This window comes from Hypanus sabinus, chromosome 13, assembly GCF_030144855.1.
Source record: "Hypanus sabinus isolate sHypSab1 chromosome 13, sHypSab1.hap1, whole genome shotgun sequence".
Taxonomy (NCBI): domain Eukaryota; kingdom Metazoa; phylum Chordata; class Chondrichthyes; order Myliobatiformes; family Dasyatidae; genus Hypanus; species Hypanus sabinus.
Genome location: NC_082718.1, coordinates 15945272 through 15963474, shown reverse-complemented (window position 1 = coordinate 15963474; position 18203 = coordinate 15945272). Strand labels below are relative to the sequence as shown.

The 18203-nt window shown below is 39.1% G+C and overlaps 1 protein-coding gene across 1 annotated transcript in view; it reads left to right on the top strand.

The window, feature by feature from the left end:
- Window positions 1-18203, top strand: part of rint1 (RAD50 interactor 1) — a 51379-nt gene that overhangs the window by 11578 nt on the left and 21598 nt on the right. The window contains exons 3-8 of the mRNA XM_059987167.1: window positions 6172-6345; window positions 8534-8683; window positions 9644-9800; window positions 10461-10571; window positions 12391-12616; window positions 14548-14685. Coding sequence (XP_059843150.1) covers window positions 6172-6345; window positions 8534-8683; window positions 9644-9800; window positions 10461-10571; window positions 12391-12616; window positions 14548-14685 — 956 coding nt within the window. The remainder of the gene's footprint in view (window positions 1-6171; window positions 6346-8533; window positions 8684-9643; window positions 9801-10460; window positions 10572-12390; window positions 12617-14547; window positions 14686-18203) is intronic.

The following is an 18203-nucleotide window of genomic DNA, read 5'->3' as shown; positions in this document are numbered from 1 at the left end:
TTGAAGGATGTCCATTTAGAACTGAGATGTGGAGAAATTACTTTAGACACTAGAATACTACAGCACAGTACAGGTCCTTCAGCCCTCGATGTTGTGCTGACCCATATATTCCTAAAAAAAGTACGAAACCCACACTACCCCATAACCCTCTATTTTTCTTTCATCCATGTGCTTGTCCAAGATGCTCTTAAATACCCCTAATGTTTTAGCCTCCACCACCATCCCTGCCAAGTCATTCCAGGCACCCACAACCCTCTGTGTAAAAAAAAAAAACTGACCCCTGATGTCTCCCCTAAACTTCCCTCCCTTAACTTTGTACATATGCCCTCTGGTGTTTGCTATTGGTGCCCTGGCAAACAGGTACTGACTATCCACCCTATCTATGCCTCTCGTAATCTTGTACACTTCTATCAAGTCCCCTCTCATCCTTCTATACTCCAAAGAGAAAAGTCCCAGCTCTGCTAACCTTGCCTCATAAGACTTGTTTTCCAATCCAGGCAACATCCTGGTAAATCTCCTCTGCACCCTCTCCATAGCTTCCACATCTTTCCTATAATGAGGTGACCAGAACTGAACACAATACTCTTAAGTGCGGTCTCACCAGAGATTTGTAGCGTCGCAACATGACCTCTGTACTCTTGAACTCAATCCCCCTATTAATGAAGCCTAGCATCTCGTAGGCCTTCTTAACTATCCTATCAACCTGTGCAGCGACTTTGAAGGATGTATGGATTTGAATCCCAAGGTCCCTTTGTTCATCCACACTCTTAAGTAACCGACCATTAACCCTGTACTCAGCCTTCTGGTTTGTTCTTCCAAAATGCATCACCTCACACTTACCCGGATTGAACTCCCATCTGCCACTTTTCTGCCCAGCTCTGCATCCTGTCTATATCCTCTTGTAGCCTTCAACAACCTACAGCTCCATCCACAACTCCTCCAATCTTTGTGTCATCCACAAAATTACTCACTCTTCATCCAGGTCATTTATAAAAATCACAAAGAGCAGGGGTGCCAGGACAGATCCTTGCAGCTTTCCACTAGTCACCGACCTCCAGGCAGAATACTTTCATTCCACTACTACCCTCTGCTTTCTTCCTGTAAGCCAACTTTTTATCCAAACAGCCAAGGTTCCACTGATCCCATGCCTCATGACTTTCTGGATGAGTCTCATGGGGGACCTTGTCAAATGCCTTGCTAAAGTCCATGTAGACCACATCCACTGCCCTACCCTCATCAATTTATTTTGTTATCTCTTCAAAAAACTCAATCAGGCTTGTGAGGCACAATCTTCCCTTCACAAAACCATGTTGACTATCCTTAAGTAGACTGTATTCTCCAAATGCTCGTAGATTCTATTCTTAAGAATCCTTTCTAATAGTTTGCAGTCAACCGATGTAAGACTCACTGCTCTATAGTTCCCAGGATTCTCCCTATTAACTTTTTTAAACAAGTTAATTTGCCATTGTCCAATCCTCTGGCACCTCCCCTGCAGCCAAAGAGGATTCAAAATTCATAGCTACTGCTCCAGTGATCTCTTCTCTCACTTCCCACAGCAACCTGGGGTATATCATGTCTGGCCCTGGGGACTTATCAGTCTGGATGTTTTTAAGAAGATCCAACACTACTTCTTCCTTAATCTCCACATTGTCCAGCGCATAGGCCTGTTCTATTTCGACCTCACCCTGATCAAGGTTCTTTTCACTTGTGAATACTGAAGCAAAGTAAACACTTAGGACCTGCTCTGCCTCCAAGCACATGTTGCCTTCTTTATCCTTTAGCAGCCCCATTTTCATTCTTGTCATCCACCTGTTCTTCACATATGCATAGAACGCCTTGGGATTCTCCTTAATCCTACATGCCAAGGACTTAGACAATAGACAATAGGTGCAGAAGTAGATCATTCGGCCCCTCGAGTCTGCACCGCCATTCTGAGATCATGGCTGATCATTCACTATCAATACCCAGTCCCTGCCTTGTCCCCATATCCCTTGATTCCCCTATCCATCAGATATCTATCCAGCTCCTTCTTGAAAGCATCCAGAGAATTGGCCTCCACCGTCTTCCGAGGCAGTGCATTCCACACCTCCACAACTCTCTGGGAGAAGAAGCTCTTCCTCAACTCTGTTTTAAATAACTGACCTCTTATTCTCAATCCATGCCCTCTGGTACTGGACTCTCCCAACATCTGGAACATATTTCCTGCCTCAATCCTATCAAATCCTTTAATTATCTTCAACGTTTCAATCAGATCCCCTCTCAATCTCCTCAATTCCAGCGTGTACAAGCCCAATCTCTCCAATCTCTATGCGTAAGACAGCCCTGCCATCCCAGGAATCAACCTAGTGAATCTACGCTGCACTTCCTCAATTGCCAGAATGTCCTTCCTTAAACCTGGAGACCAAAACTGTACACAATATTCCAGGTGTGGTCTCACCAGGGCCCTGTACAAATGCAAAAGAACATCCTTGCTCTTGTATTCAATTCCCCTTGTAACAAAGGCCAACATTCCATTTGCCCTCTTCACTGCCTGTTGCACTTGCTCATTCACCTTCATTGACTGGTGAACTAGGACTCCTAGGTCTCTTTGCATTTCTCCCTTACCTAACTCGACACCATTCAGATAATACTCTGCCCTCTTGTTCCAGTTTCCAAAGTGGATAACTTCATATTTATTCACATTGAATGACATCTGCCAAGTATCTGCCCACTCACTCAGCCTATCCAAGTCTCCCTGTATTCTCCTAACGTCCTCTTCGCATGTCACACTGCCACCCAGTTTAGTATCGTCAGCAAACTTGCTGATATAGTTTTCAATGCCCTCATCTAAATCATTGACATAAATCGTAAAGAGCTGTGGTCCCAATACAGAGCCCTGTGGTACCCCTCTAGTCACCTCCAGCCAGTCCGAGAAACACCCATTCACTGCTACCCTTTGCTTTCTATCTGCCAACCAGTTTTCTATCCATGTTGAAACCCTGCCCCCAATGCCATGAGCTCTGATTTTACTCACCAATCTCCTATGTGGCACCTTATCGAATGCCTTCTGAAAATCTAGGTGCACAACATCTACTGGCTTACCCTCATCTAACATCCTTGTTACACCCTCAAAAAACTCCAACAGATTAGTCAAGCATGATTTGCCTAATCCTATTTCTGCCATCTAGATGTGCCACTATTTCGTCCTTAATAATGGACTCAAGCATCTTCCCCATGACTGACGTTAGGCTAACAGGGCGATAGTTCTCCGTTTTCTCCTTCCCTCCCTTCTTGAAAAGTGGGACAACATTAGCCACTCTCCAATCTTCAGGAACTGATCCTGAATCTAAGGAACATTGGAAAATGATTACCAATGCATCCGCAATTTCCTGAGCCACCTCTTTTAGAACCCTCGGATGCAGACCATCTGGACCCGGGGATTTATTAGCCTTCAGTCCTACCAGTCTACTCATCACAGTTTCTTTCCTAATGTCAATCTGTCTCAATTCCTCTGATATCTTATGACCCTGGCCCATCCATACATCTGGGAGATTGCTTGTGTCCTCCCTGGTGAAGACAGATCTAAAGTATGCATTAAATTCTGTTGCCATTTCCCTGTTTCCCATAACAATTTCTCCCAATTCATTCTTCAAGGGGCCAACATTGTTCTTAACTATCTTCTTTCTCTTCACATAGCTAAAAAAAGCTTTTGCTATCCCCTTTTATATTCCTGGCTAGACTGAGCTCATACCTGATTTTTTCTCTCCGTATTGCTTTTTTAGTTAAGATCTGCTGTTCCTTAAAACTTTCCCAATCATCTGTATTCCCACTCATCTTAGCCCTGTCATACTTCTTTTTCTTTAATGCTATACAATCTCTGACTTCCTTTGCCAACCACTGTGGCCCCTTCCCCCTCTTTGAATCCTTCCTTCTCATTGGAATGAACTGCATTTGCATCTTTTGTATTATGCCCAAGAATATCTGCCACTGCTGATCCACTGTCTTTCCTGCCAGGGCATCTGCCCATTTAACTTTGGCCAGCTCATCCCTCATGGCTCCAAAGTCTCCTTTATTTAATTGCAACACTGACACCTCTGATCTGCCCCTATCCCTCTCAAATTGTAGATAAAAACTTATCATGTTATGATCACTGCTTCCTAATGGCTCCTTTACTTCAAGATCACTTATCAATTCCTGTTCATTACACATCACCAGGTCCAAAATAGCCTCGTTCCTGGTTGGCTCAAGCACAAGCTGTTCCAAAAATACATCCCTTTGGCACTCCACAAACTCCCTATCCTGGGGTCCAGCACCTACCTGATTCTCCCAGTCCACCTGCATGTTGAAATCTCCCATAACGACTGCATTACCTTTAGCACATGCCAATGTTAACTCCCTAATCAACTTGTACCCAATGTCCACGCTACTGTTTGGGGGCCTGTACACAACACCCATTAGGGTCTTTTTACCCTTACTGTTCCTCAGCTCAATCCACACAGACTCTACTTCCCCTGTTCCCAAGTCACCTCTTGCTAAGGACTGAATCTCATTCCTCACCAACAGGGCCACCCCACCCCCTCTTCCCATATTTCTGTCTCTACGATAGCACGTATACCCTGGTACACTCAATTCCCAGGCCTGATCCCCTTGCAGCCATGTCTCCGTTATCCCAACAATGTCGTAGTTCCCCATTTTCATCTGAGCTTCAAGCTCATCTGTCTTATTTCTGACACTACGCGCATTCAAGTATAGAATTCTTAGCCCATTCCTCCTCTCTTTGCTTAAAACACTGTCTACTGTACCTAACCCAGCTCCTTGAACTTCCATCGGGCAAATTGCACCCTGAATTTTGATGACCTTCTCAAGATCACCCAAACCTTGTACACATTTAACCCCATGCACCTTCTGACCAACCCTCTGGACCTGGATCCCTGCCCCCTGCACATCTAGTTTAAACCCCCCCGAGCAGCACTGGCAAATACTCCTGCAAGAATGTTAGTACCCCTCCGGTTCAGATGTAGACCATCCCTTCGAAACAGATCCCAATGTCCCTGGAACAAAGACCAATTATCCAAAAACCTGAACCCTTCCTTCCTGCACCATCCTTCTTACTTCTCATGCCCCCTTCGAGCTCTCCTAAGTCCTTTCTTAAGCTCCTTCCTGGCTACCCTGTATTTCCCATGAGCCCCTCCTACTTCCTACTTCTTACATCTAACATATGCTTCCTTTTTCCTCTTGATGAGTTGCCTCATGTGTTTCGTCAGCCTCAGTTCCCTTTAACTACCATTTTTCCCTTGTTTCAGTGGGACAAGCCTATCCTGAACTCAGCACAAGTGGTCCCTAAACATCCTCCGCATTACTTCTGTGCTTTCATCCTTTAAAGCACTTTAGTCAAAGGGTGGTAAATCTGTGGAATTTGTTGCCACGAGCAGCTGTGGAGGCCAAGTCATAGGGTGCATTTAAGGCAGAGATAGATAGGTTCTTGACTACCCAGGGGTATGGAGAGAAGGCAGGTGAGTGGGAATGACTGGAAGAATTAGATCAGCCCATGATTGAATGGCAGAGCAGACTCAATAGGCTGAATGGCCTACTTCTATATTTTATGGTCTTAATTCTATCACTCAGCTGCTCTTCACAATTCACGGAAGTATATTCTTAATTTAGAGTACCTCGTTTATTGTGTTCATATTTCTTTTGATTAATAATCCAGTAGAATTAACCTTTGGCTCAGTGGAATCTACCGTGCTTGGTAAGTTAATGTTACCTATATCTTTAATGTAAGGTACTCACCTCACAGACATAAGTCTTGTGCAGTTGTACTGGGCTTGGTTGGCAACACACCAGAGTAAGTGCACATTGTTTAGGTTTCTGGACCTAAAGAAGGATCTATGTTTGAAGTTGTGGATTCTCTGGATTGATGCTGAGGGCAAGGCATTGTCTGTTAAGCAGGGAGGCTACTACTATTTATTTCATTTTTATTTAACAGAGGCTCTGTTTGTTGGGTTATCTCTTAGTATTAAATCCCATCGTTTTGAAAAGAGTTGAAGTTAGGCAATGACTTAAATCATCCTTCACTATACTTCTGGCAAGAACATGAATTTTCTCAAGTTCATTATTAAATTTATTCTGTGCATCTTTTTTTTGTATTTAACTTGCAAATACTATTCTTAAAATATTATATTTTTTCTCCAGTGATTGCATTCAACAGCACCTAATGACAAATAGTGTCTCAGATGCTGCCAGCACTCTAGTTTCCATGGCAGAATTAGACATAAAGCTTCAAGAATCATCTTGCACTCATCTGCTCAGTTTCATAAGATCCACTGTCAAATTTTGGCATAAAATTCTCAAGGACAGATTGACTAAGTGAGTATTGAAAAAAATGAAATATTAGTTACTAGGGATAAAATCAATTATCAATTTTGATGTTGGATGTAATAGAATAAAACATGATGTGAAGTTTCTGAAAAGCAAGTGGTCATTTTTTCTTCTAAATGTTAAATATCTACAATTATCAATTGTTAATATTTTCTAGATTCTCTACTATTTTTAATGTAGAATATAAGTGTAACACTTACCCAAAAGGCTGGTATATGTCTAGGGGAAACGGAGTTCCAGCAACTCACCAACCCACCTCCTGTTCACGCAGGTGCTGTGAGAATCGAGTTTATGCCTCGCACCCACCCACAGTATCAAACCCACAACAAATACCGTTATGAAATACACTTTAAAGAGTTTACTAAAATTAAAAGAGTATTAGGCAATACAAAATATATATATATATATATATATATATATATATATATATATATATATATATATATATATAAAAACAAAAGGCGCCAACTTATCAAAGTTCAGTCTGTTTAGTGCACTCGTTGGAGCTCAATCAACGAACCAATCGACCCATCCGACCGCCAAGCCGTCGCACCTGGGACCACCCCGGTGGTCTTATGAGCAGTCCAGCACACGTCCACCTTCCTCAGCATCTTCCTCGGCGTCTTCCTCCCGACTCCCCTCACACCAAAAACCCGCAAAAACCCCTCCCCCAAGTTCCCAGCGTCACAAGACACAATAACATTTCCCATTGATTAACAAATGAATACAATTACCATATCAGCCATTCTAAAGTGAAACAACGGCGAGAGAAGCATTTATCCGACAAAGAAGCATTCCTGCTCGTAACAAACCAAAGAAGCCATTTTGAGTAACATACACAGGACATTGTACATAAGAAAAAAGAGTAAGCTATTTGGCCCTCAAACTGCTCAGCCTTTCAGTAAGATCATTGCTTCCTTGTCAATTTCCCTTTTCTCTTAATCCCCTTAATTTCCAAGACCCAAATATCTTGAATATTTCTGCTTATGTAGTCCCAGAGGATTGTGGATGAATTGCTTCGATAAAAATATCTGTGTCATAATTAATACAAAATGAGTTGGCTGTTGCAAACCTGCTGCTGCACAGTGCTAATAGTGCAAGCACTTTATCCAAAAGCAAGGAAGTCCAAAACAAGTGGATAACAGGCTCTGCATACACTTGCAGATATATAAATGTAAATATGCATTCATGCATATCCCAAGCAGACAGACACAATGATCACTTAAACATATGATCTTACCTGCATCATTTTTATGCAAACACTTTCCCATCAGTCTTCTTACTGTTCCCACTTTCTCTATTGCTGCTCTGTCTTCTTCCTTTCTTTCTATTGTCTTCCCCCATTAAAAATAGATATTTTTTGGTATTTGTGTTGTATTTATTTAAATTCTTTGAGAAGGTCATGTGCTGAATCCCACAAGTTGTGGAGCTTAAACTCAGAAACACCTCTCATTCAAAACTCAGTGTATGCCACTATACTATTTAATGTCATCTCAAAGGACAAACTCCTGACACAGAAATCAACCTAGTAAACCTTGCATTTCCTGTACTGTAAGCATACCCTTCTTTATGTAGGAAGACTACACAATATTCACAATATTCCAGGTGCAGTATTACCAGGGTCCTATATAATTTTGGTAAGATGTCTTTATGATAGCTGTTTGTTCTCCTAATAGCTTGCTGTACCTGGATGTTAACTTTTATTGTTTTATGTACAAGTACTCCAGATTCCTTTGAACAACATATTTTAAAATAATTTCTATACTATCTGTTTAAAAAAACATGTTGTTATATATCTTTTTTAAACTCTGCAACAGAAATAAATTATTTGGGAAATGGATAAGAAATTTATTTACAGTGGTAGAGTGCAAGATACTGTAAAATTTTATGCATTCTTGGTAATATTCCTTCTTTCACTCCTAAGTTCTGCAGAGGCTTCAAAAACGAGCTATTTTCAACTGTAATAAAGTTTTTTTTCTATATTGTTTATAAGGAAACTTAAGAGACCTACATGTCCTTGTAAATAAATCACCAAAAGTTACTGCAGTTTGGGAGCAGGATCACTGCTGCATTTGGTTATGTTTTTATTATACAGTATATAACTCGTCATTATATATAAATTTTTGGAAGAGAGAAATCTGTTTGAAAAGATTCATTGACTATTTCTTCCACATAGTGATTTTGATGAAATTCTAAAGCAACTGCATTGGCCTTTCATTGGACCCCAGCAGTCCCAGACTCTTGCACTGGCATCAGTGGGTAATTCAACAGAACTCAACAACAACTTAGAAACACTATTCATTCAGCTCCTCAAGCTGCAGACATCGTATCCTTTTTTCAGTTACGCTAACAAAATTATCTTACTTAAATATGGAATTACTTCCAAATCACAAGTTGCTGGAAAAATATAAAAATAGTTCTATTACATTTTGTTATCATTAAGAACTAACTTTTAAATTCACAATTAGGTAAACTAATGTGAGTACAAGGGTGCTCTTTTGAGATTTGTCTTGTGCCAGATGAGCTTCCATATTTCACAGTTCAAACTGACTCCTCAGTCGAATAGACACATGTGAGATACTTGAAAATCAGCAAATTCTATTTACTATGAAGGTGGAATAGGAGAAAAGATGTAAATATGCCTTATTAAGAGTGCTGCTTACATATGCAGAACAAGCATGGGAAATGTAATAACACTTATTTTGAAAATGTTCAAAAATGTTAACCTATGTTTTAGCTAATTTTCAAAATTGCATATAGTTGAAATTGTTAATAGGACCAGCCCAGAAATACTTATTTTGATTTTACTCTTCATGGTTTCTGAAGGTTACGCTTTTCTGATGTAGCAACTACTTTAGACCAGGAGATGGTGATAAATATTTGTCATTCCTATCGTGCTGTTGCCGAAAGCTTGTGTTGGAATTTCTTGAAAGTCAAAAAAAAATGCAGATGTTGCGAACACTAAGCATCTGATTGTTTAGTTAATCATAAATAATGCCCAAACAGCACTTTGGTCTCAGGTTTTGGGTTTTATTGGTTGCCTTTTATTTTTCAGTTTACAGTATAAGAAGAGTCATTTTTCTGCTTTATTCAACTGTTAGATTTTATTGTTATTTATTAACAACTGTAATGCAACTAACTTTAATGAAGTAATTATATATAAGCATTTCTGGAAAAATAACCTGTATTTTTGCAAGTACACGGTGCCTTTCACTGACGTTTTTAGGAGTTTTTTAAAATATCCTTTTTGTTTTGGGCTGAAATTAACCTTAACTTATTGATGCAGAGATGAACTAATAACTAAACAGAAGCAGTTACCAGAGAAGTATGATATTCCACCGTCTCTGCCTATTGCAATTCCTATTCAGCTTATGTTACTACCACTACAGAAGAGATTTAAGTACCATTTTTCTGGCAACAGACAAACAAATATGCTAACTAAGGTTTAAAATTTTTTGAAACTTATATTTGATATAAAATAATGTAATGAATTCTATTATAGCCAGAAATGCCTCTTAAACTGTTCCTTTCTCAACAGCTTATAGGGAAATAAGTGCAGAAATTGTCTGAGAACTGACATAAACTTGATGGACCAAATGGCTTCATTTTGTGTCATTAAAGAGTATGCAAAATATGAAATGCAAAATGAAGACTTGACTAATATTTGTTTCACGAGTCACTATGTAAACTTCATTCATTTAAATAAAAGCTTGGATTTCTTTTTCACTGCCTTTGCTTCAGTAAACATTCCAATAGCTCACATTTTCCTCGAGTCAATATGCAGAAGAAAATACCATCATTTTTGGACATATTTCATAAAAAATATTTCTACATTAATATAAATGTACAGTGCTGATTTATATTTGTCATTATAGTACTTTAACTAGTTATTTTGAACTGAGTATCTTTCAGTAAAGTTAATTCCAGTGACTATGGAATTTTTAACCTAGCTTCTACTGAGAACTGTATGCTGCTTGCTTTTGAATTGTGTTAACCCACATTCTAAAAGTTGTGCTAAGTTGGAATCTTAATATTAAGTGTGTTTTAAGCATCAGGAATATTGTTGGAACTGGTAAAATACAAGTTACTTTCTATTTCTGCAGCCAGAGTGGTATCTGACGCAGGTGCTAATGTGGATTGGAAACCATACCAAGTTTTTGGAACAGAAAATTCAGCCCATTATAGATAAAACAGGCTCTTCTTTAGATGCCAGGGTAAGTTTTTATATAGTTTTATATAGAGAATTAAGATTTCTAGCCATCAGCTATATTTGAGTTATGAATTTTTAAAGCACCAAAACAGATCTTTCAGTCCACCAGTTCCATGCTGAGCACAGATAACCATTTGCACTAATCCTGCATTGATCCCATTTTATTTTGCCAACATTCCCATCAACTTCCCCGAGATTTCACCACTCAGCTACACACTTGGAAAAATTAACTTATGAATGGGCCTGTCCTTGGAGGGCACTCAGAAATCCCCTGCAATCACAGGGGAAGTGTACAAAGACCACAGAGCACCAGAGGTCAGTATTGAACCTGCATTATTGGAGCTAAGAGGCAGGTACTGTGGCGGATTACTGTTAATATTGTTTTTTATAAAAATTATTTTGATTTTTAAGTGTATAAACTAGATGTTACACAATTTTATTGTTGAATGACAAAGGAAGTATATGATAAAAGTTAGAAAATGAGTTGTTTGAGTTATGTAAAAGATAGTTTATTCATTTATCCCTTAAAAATTGTCTTCCAAGATATTTCAAATTAGTGAGAATGTTCTGTGAGGATAATTTATTTCTCAATCCAGCATTCTATTTCCTTTGAACCTTTGCATAAACGTGCTCCAACCATATTTCTGTTATTAAATTCTTAGAAACAAGTTTTATAAAAATTATTCTGAATTTGAGTACTTTCATTATGAGGTCTTCCACGAGTTGGGGTTGACCATGAATATCCTAGCTGTCTACGTGATATGTAAAGCAGGGCAGTAGGATATAAAGAGCAAGTTGTTCCCCATGTTGCAGGCTCCCTCTCTTAATGCGGCTGGTGAATCCAAGGGAAGGGCAGAGGCTGATACAGTTTGGAACCAGTGGCATCACAGGAGTTGCCTGTCAACATTGAACTCAACATCGGATTGCCTTAGGGACTCCAGCTCCCGATCTTTACCTCTAGGTTTACTCCCAAAGCCTTTGCTATGAGTGGGTATAGCCACAAGGAAGCGGAGGTTTAGGATGAGCATTTTCCTTCTCGATGAGCTGCCAACCAGGGCTGACGAGCCCCATATGCCTGAAGAGACTCGTATTAAGAAACCAATCACCTGCTTTTGCCCCTTCTGCCTGTAGAAATGGTTCCACCAGACTTAGTGGCTTAGTAGCTAAGCTACATACGAAGGCCAGGAGGTGGAGTTGGTTGTTAGAGGCTATTTGAGACAGACACCATTGGGAGCATTTAATAGGTAGTGGAAGCTTATCCCCACTATTCCCATGGCTATTGCAGTCTAAAGGAACCATTTTCATTAGTAATATTTATAATATGCTTAATCACCTGAACAAATGGCAGCCTTTGAATTGATTTTCAATTATTCATTTTTTGAATAATGAAGTCATTATTCAAATTTTGAAATAAAAATTGAAAGAGATAGGACAACTGAATTGGATTACATTACACTTGCAGGAAGAGAAACAGAGTAAATGTTTTAAGTTGAAAAAACTTTGTCAGTTCTAACAAAGTATCTTCAGCTTAAAATATAAATTCTATTTCTCTTCCCGCAAACCGTGGGCTGAGTATTCCCAGCATTTTCTGTTTTTATTTTGGATTTCCACCATCAGCTACTTTTTTTCTTTATTTTTATTTTCCATTGGTGTTGCTTTTTTAAATAATACATGTTATTTACACAGCTATAAAAATAGTATATAAAAATCTACAATCACATAAAGTATTATCAGGTTACTGTGTACTTTAACCTCCAAATACTTGGCAGTATTTAGTCTTAATTTATTCAAATAACTTGTTTCCACCTGTCCTTGTTATTTAGATGGAGTTCTCACGGGGTCTTGTAATGCTGGTTTTGGAGAAGATGTCTGCTGATATTCCAAAGCTCCTCTATGATGATAGCCTATTTTGTCACATGGTGGATGAAATATTGTTATTTGAAAAAGAACTGCATAGTGCCCATGGCTATCTTAGCAGCCTCCCAAGCTGTATGCACATCCTCTCAGAAGAGACCTGCTTTCAGAAGTGGTTGACAGTGGAAAGAAAATGTAAGCATTAACATGGACTGTTGTAGAAGAGTAATTCTCTTTTTTCCCATAGGACATTTACTATATTTTGCATGATAGATCAGTTGAATGATAATATAATTGATTTATTGTTGTTTGTAACTACTGGGAGATAAATTTGAAGCATTGTACATGAGTCTGCAAGACATTACTTCCTACAAAGCGAAACCCAATAGCATGAATGGCAGTGAGGTTTCACTACCAAATGAACTCAATGCTTTCTATGCAGCTTCGAAAGGGAGAACACAACTACAGCTGTGAAGATCCCTGCTGCACCTGATGACCCTGTGTCTCAGGTCCTGATGGAGTACCTGGTTAGGCTCTGAAAACGCGTGCCAACTAGCTAGTGGGAGTATTCAAGGACATTTTCAACCTCTCACTGCAACGGGTGGAAGTTCCCACTTGTTTCAAAAAGGCACCAATTATACCGGTGCCTAAGAAGAATAATGTGAGCTGCCTTAATGACTATCGCTCAGTAGCACTCACATCAACAGTGATGAAATGCTTTGAGAGGTTGGTCATGACTAGACTGAACTCCTGCCTCAGCAAGAAGCAGGACCCATTGCAATTTGCCTAACGCTATAATAGGTCAGCGGCAGACACAATTTCAGTGGCTCTCCACACGGCTTTAGACCACCTGGACAACACAGCACAAAACACCTACGTCAGGATGCTATTCATTGACTATAGCTCAGCATTTAATACCATCATTCCCACAATCCTGATTGAGAAGTTGCGGAACTTCGGCCCCTTAACCTCCCTCTGTAATTGGATCCTCAACTTCCTAACCAAAAGACCATAATCTGTGCGTATTGGTGATAACATATCTTCCTCGCTGATGATCAACACTGGCGCACCTCAGGGGTGTGTGCTTAGCCCACTGCTCTACTCTCTATATACACATATGTGACTAGGCATAGCTCAAATACCATCTACAAATTTGCTGATGATACAACCTTTGTTGGTAGAATTTCAGGTGCTAACAAGAGGGCCTGCAGGAGTGAGATAAGCGAACTAGTGGAGTGGTGCCGCAGCAATAACCTGACACTCAATGTCAGTTAGACAAAAGAACTGATTGTGGACTTCAGGAAGGGTAAGACAAAGGAGTGCATACCCATCCTCGTATAGGGATCAGAAGTGGAGAGAGTGAGCAGCATCTCAAGGATCTAACCTGGTCCCGACATATCGATGTAGTTATAAAGAAGGCAAGGCAGCAGCTATACTTTATTAGGAGTTTGAAGAGATTTGGCATGTCAACAAATATATTCAACAACACCTATGGTTGAACCATGGACAGCATTCTGACTGGTATGGAGGAGCTACTGCAAAGGACCGAAAGAAGCTGCAGGGAGCTGTAAATCTAGTCAGCTCCATCTTGGGCACTAGCCTACAAAGTACCCAGGGTATCTTTAGGATGTGGTGTTTCAGAAAGGCAGTGTCAATTATTAAGGATCTCCAGCACCCAGGACATGCCCTTTTCTCATTGTTACCATCAGGTATGAGACATAGAAGCCTGAAGACAGGCACTCAGTGATTCAGGAACAGCTTCTTCCCCTCTGCCATCTGATTCCTAAATGGACATTGAACCTTTGGATACTTCCTCACTTCTTTTTTAATATACAGTATTTCTGTTTTTGCATGTTTTTAAAGATCTATTCAATATTTGTAATTGATTTATTTATTATCTTTTTCCCTCTGCTAGATTATGTATTGCATTGAACTGCTGTTGCTAAGTTAACATATTTCACGTCACATGCCAGTCATAATAAACCTGATTCTTCTGATTGTCTAAAGTAGTAAGTCATACTGAAATGGAAAATTGCAAGTTTTGCTTGCTTTTAGAATGAACTGCGTGTCACAGGCACCCAGTGCTGATTGAACACAATTTATAATTAATCAATCTTGACTTTCAGTTGCTTTAGAAAAGATGGATTCAGTGCTGTCTTCAGAAGCTGCATGGACATCCCAGTATAAGGACATTATGGATGTAGATGAGATGAAAGCTCCAGATTGTGCTGAAACATTCATGACACTTCTTTTAGTGATTACAGGTAAAGAAGTTACAAAGAATATACTATATAAAATCAAACATTTTATGCCAGTGTTGATGTTGCACTTGAGTCTCATCCAATGCTGCTTTATATGAATAGAAAGGAGAAACCTTTATTCCCTTCTTCCTGTTAGACTTTTCTAGTGTCCCTTTAAGAGCCTTTGTATCATTTACCTTGACACCTACCAGTAGAAACAGGTTCCATATTCTTAATAATTTTAAATGAAATTTTTGTATCTCCTTTTGATCTTTTGATGACACCCTTCTATTGATAGACTTTGGATCTCCTTCACAGGTTAAAATATTCTGTTGTTCAAAAAGTTACAGTACTTTAATAATTTATTACATTTTACCTCACTTTTTCTCTCCAAAAAAATGAAAATGCCATAATGCCATTCTCCCATACCACTTATTTTTCTGCCAATTTTGTACATGTGTTGTGTAACTCTCCACTGCCTCTATGCATTCAGTAGTACAAAGACCATTAAACTATACCCTGTACACTACAGAATTTACACTTTATAGCAAAATTCTGATAATTGACTAACTGATCATTGTAAAATCCTGGCAGCGTGGAATCTAGTTCACTAAATAATGTTTGCTGCATTGCATGCCATTTACCAGATTCTATTTGCTGCATTCTCTGTCCACTAGCCGGGCTTTAGTTGCTGTGCTCCTAATCCACTAGCCAGAACTCTAGATTATGTGCACCACGTTCATTTGCTGCTGCCTGCCTAGTTACTTTGCTCCCTATCTATATGCAGCAGCATTGTTGTGCTCCCCACTCACTAGCCAGGCTTGAGGTTCTCACGCCTCCCTGACCACTAGAAAGGGTTCTGGGCTTCAAGTCCATGAGTGTTCACTTGCGCCAAATTTCCCACACCCCCATCCACACGCAAGGGCCTCAATTTCTACCTCCCCTTCCACTCACTGGTGCCCAATTCCCACTGTGCCTTTAGCTTATGTTCTGTGAATTGTACTGCCTTAAAATATACTTGGTTCTGTTCTTCATGCTCCCTTCAAACTTCCAGTTTCATTGAAATATGATGCAACATCCTAAAATTGAAAGAAGTAGTTGTCTGTTAAACTATTTAAAAAGCAATCATCCAACAGTTTGTAATATTTGTTTGTCTGGTAAATGTGTGGTTTAATGAATTTTACCACATAACAAAAGTCTAATAGCTTTTCAGTATTGAAATAATCATTAATGATTTGTTTTATACAAAGTTAGTTACAGTCATCACAGCTTTCAGTGAGTCACGTATTTGTAACTGGGAGGGTCATTTTTCAACTTCATCCGATTTTCTAAGTAACAGTGTTACTATGAATAATGTGGTCATTTTTTTTTACCAAAATGCTTAGTTATGCGCTGAAACTGAGTAAAGCAAGGTTACATTTATGTCCATCATAGAATGAAATGATGTTCGTTTTGCTGCTTTGTGTTGTTATTCTGAGCCCAAGATGGTGTTTAGAAGGAAATTTCCAAAGTTTTGATCCAGTGACAAATTTAAATCTGAAGAGAGGTCTGATGTTTTTATTAAATTGCTGCCCTTGTGGAACTGAGAGATTGTATATTAAAGTTAGTGGTCAAGCACTCTGCTTGACTTTGAAGGTTTATAAATTTTTTGCAGGGTATGGCTGTACTCATCTGGGAGTTGATAGCTGGTGGTGCTCACTTGAATTTTGCATGTGATTAAGGAGGTTAGTTCCAGGCACTGAAGGGTGACTATTCTCACTGATTTTTCTTCCTCAAAACATAAAAAAAGAAGCACCAGTATGTCATTTGACTCCCTCCACTCTCCCCATTCCTATTTAATTATGACTGATCTTTTACTTTGGTGACACTTCCCTAATTGAACTCATATGTCTTAAATCTTTAAATATCTGAATGTATTGAATATCCTGAACAACTGATCCTCCATGCTCTCTCGGGTAGAAAATTCCACAGATTTACTGCCTTCTGATCCCTTATTTCGAGACTATGATCCATGGTCTTAAAGACTGCAGCTGATGTTTCTGCATCTACCCAGTCAAAACTCATTTGGATTGTGTGTGTTTTGGTGTGATCACTTCTGATTCTTAAGAACTCCAGAGAGCTGTAGAGCCATTATGGTTAACTACACCCGTCTCAGAAATGAAGCTGGTGAATTTTGGTTGCACTCCTTCTGTTGCAACAATCCTTCCACACATCAGGAAATCAGAGTCAGGTTTATTATCACTGGCATGTAACGTGAAATATGTTAACTTAGCAGCAGCAGTTCAATGCAATACATAATCTAGCAGAGAGAATAATAATAAATAAACTAATAATAATAATAATAAATAAGTAAATTAATTGCATATATTGAATAGATTTTTAAAAACATGCAAAAACAGAAATACTTCATATTAAAAAGGAAGTGAGATAGTGTCCAAAGGTTCACTGTCCATTTACACATCAGATGGCGGAGGGGAAGAAGCTGTTTCTGAATCACTTGTCTTCAGGCTTCTGTACCTCCTACCTGACGGTAACAATGAGAAAAGGGCATGCCCTGGGTGCTGGAGATCCTTAATAATGGATGCTGCCTTTCTGAGACACCGCTCCCTAAAGATGCCCTGGGTACTTTGTAGGTTAGTACCCAAGATGGAGCAGACTAGATTTTCAACCTTCTGCAGCTTCTTTCAGTACTGTGCAGTAGCCCTTCATACCAGACAGTGATGCAGCCTGTCAGAATGCTGTCCACAGTACAACTATATAAATTTTTGAGTCTATTTGTTGACATGCCACATCTCTTCAAACTCCTAATATAGTTGCTATCTTGCCTTCTTTATAACTACATCGATATGTTGGAACCAGGCTAGTTCCTCAGAGATCTTGACACCCAGGAACTTGAAGCTGCTCACTCTCTCCACTTCTGATCCCTCTATGATTTGACCTGTATGGGGTACTGTTTGATTCCAGTAAGATATCTTTGCTCTTATATCCAAGTGATCTTGAATAAGGTCAATACTGTTTGCCTTTATAATTTCTTGCTACAGCTGACTATTAACTGTGAGTAATTCATATATCAAAATCAGTGTTCCGTCTAAGGAAAAGATCATGTGCTCACACACTATCTTTTGCAACTACTGCACAAAATAACTACTCACAAAGTTGTCGCCCTCTACCTCATTGGCACATTAAGTATATTTCACGATCATATGCAATCACATTTCTTTTTCCGGTTTCTTTTTAAAAATTTTTTTATTAATTAAATTTTTAAGAGAATTACATAAAATGAATAGAATATTAGAATAGTGAAAAATTAATATTGGCCCTCCCCGCTCCCTTTAACCCTCCCCCCCTTAGATCCCTATCTGAAAAAAAAAGAAAAGAAAAAAAAAGGAAAAAAAGAAAAAAGATAGAAAGATTGCCTGGATATCAGAGGATCCCCACATGCTCCATGGAGTTCAAAATAACTTTAGTTTTTATTTTCCCCAAATAACTTATAATTTAATCTTCAATGGACCTATATATTTAATCCTATCTTTTGTAGATAG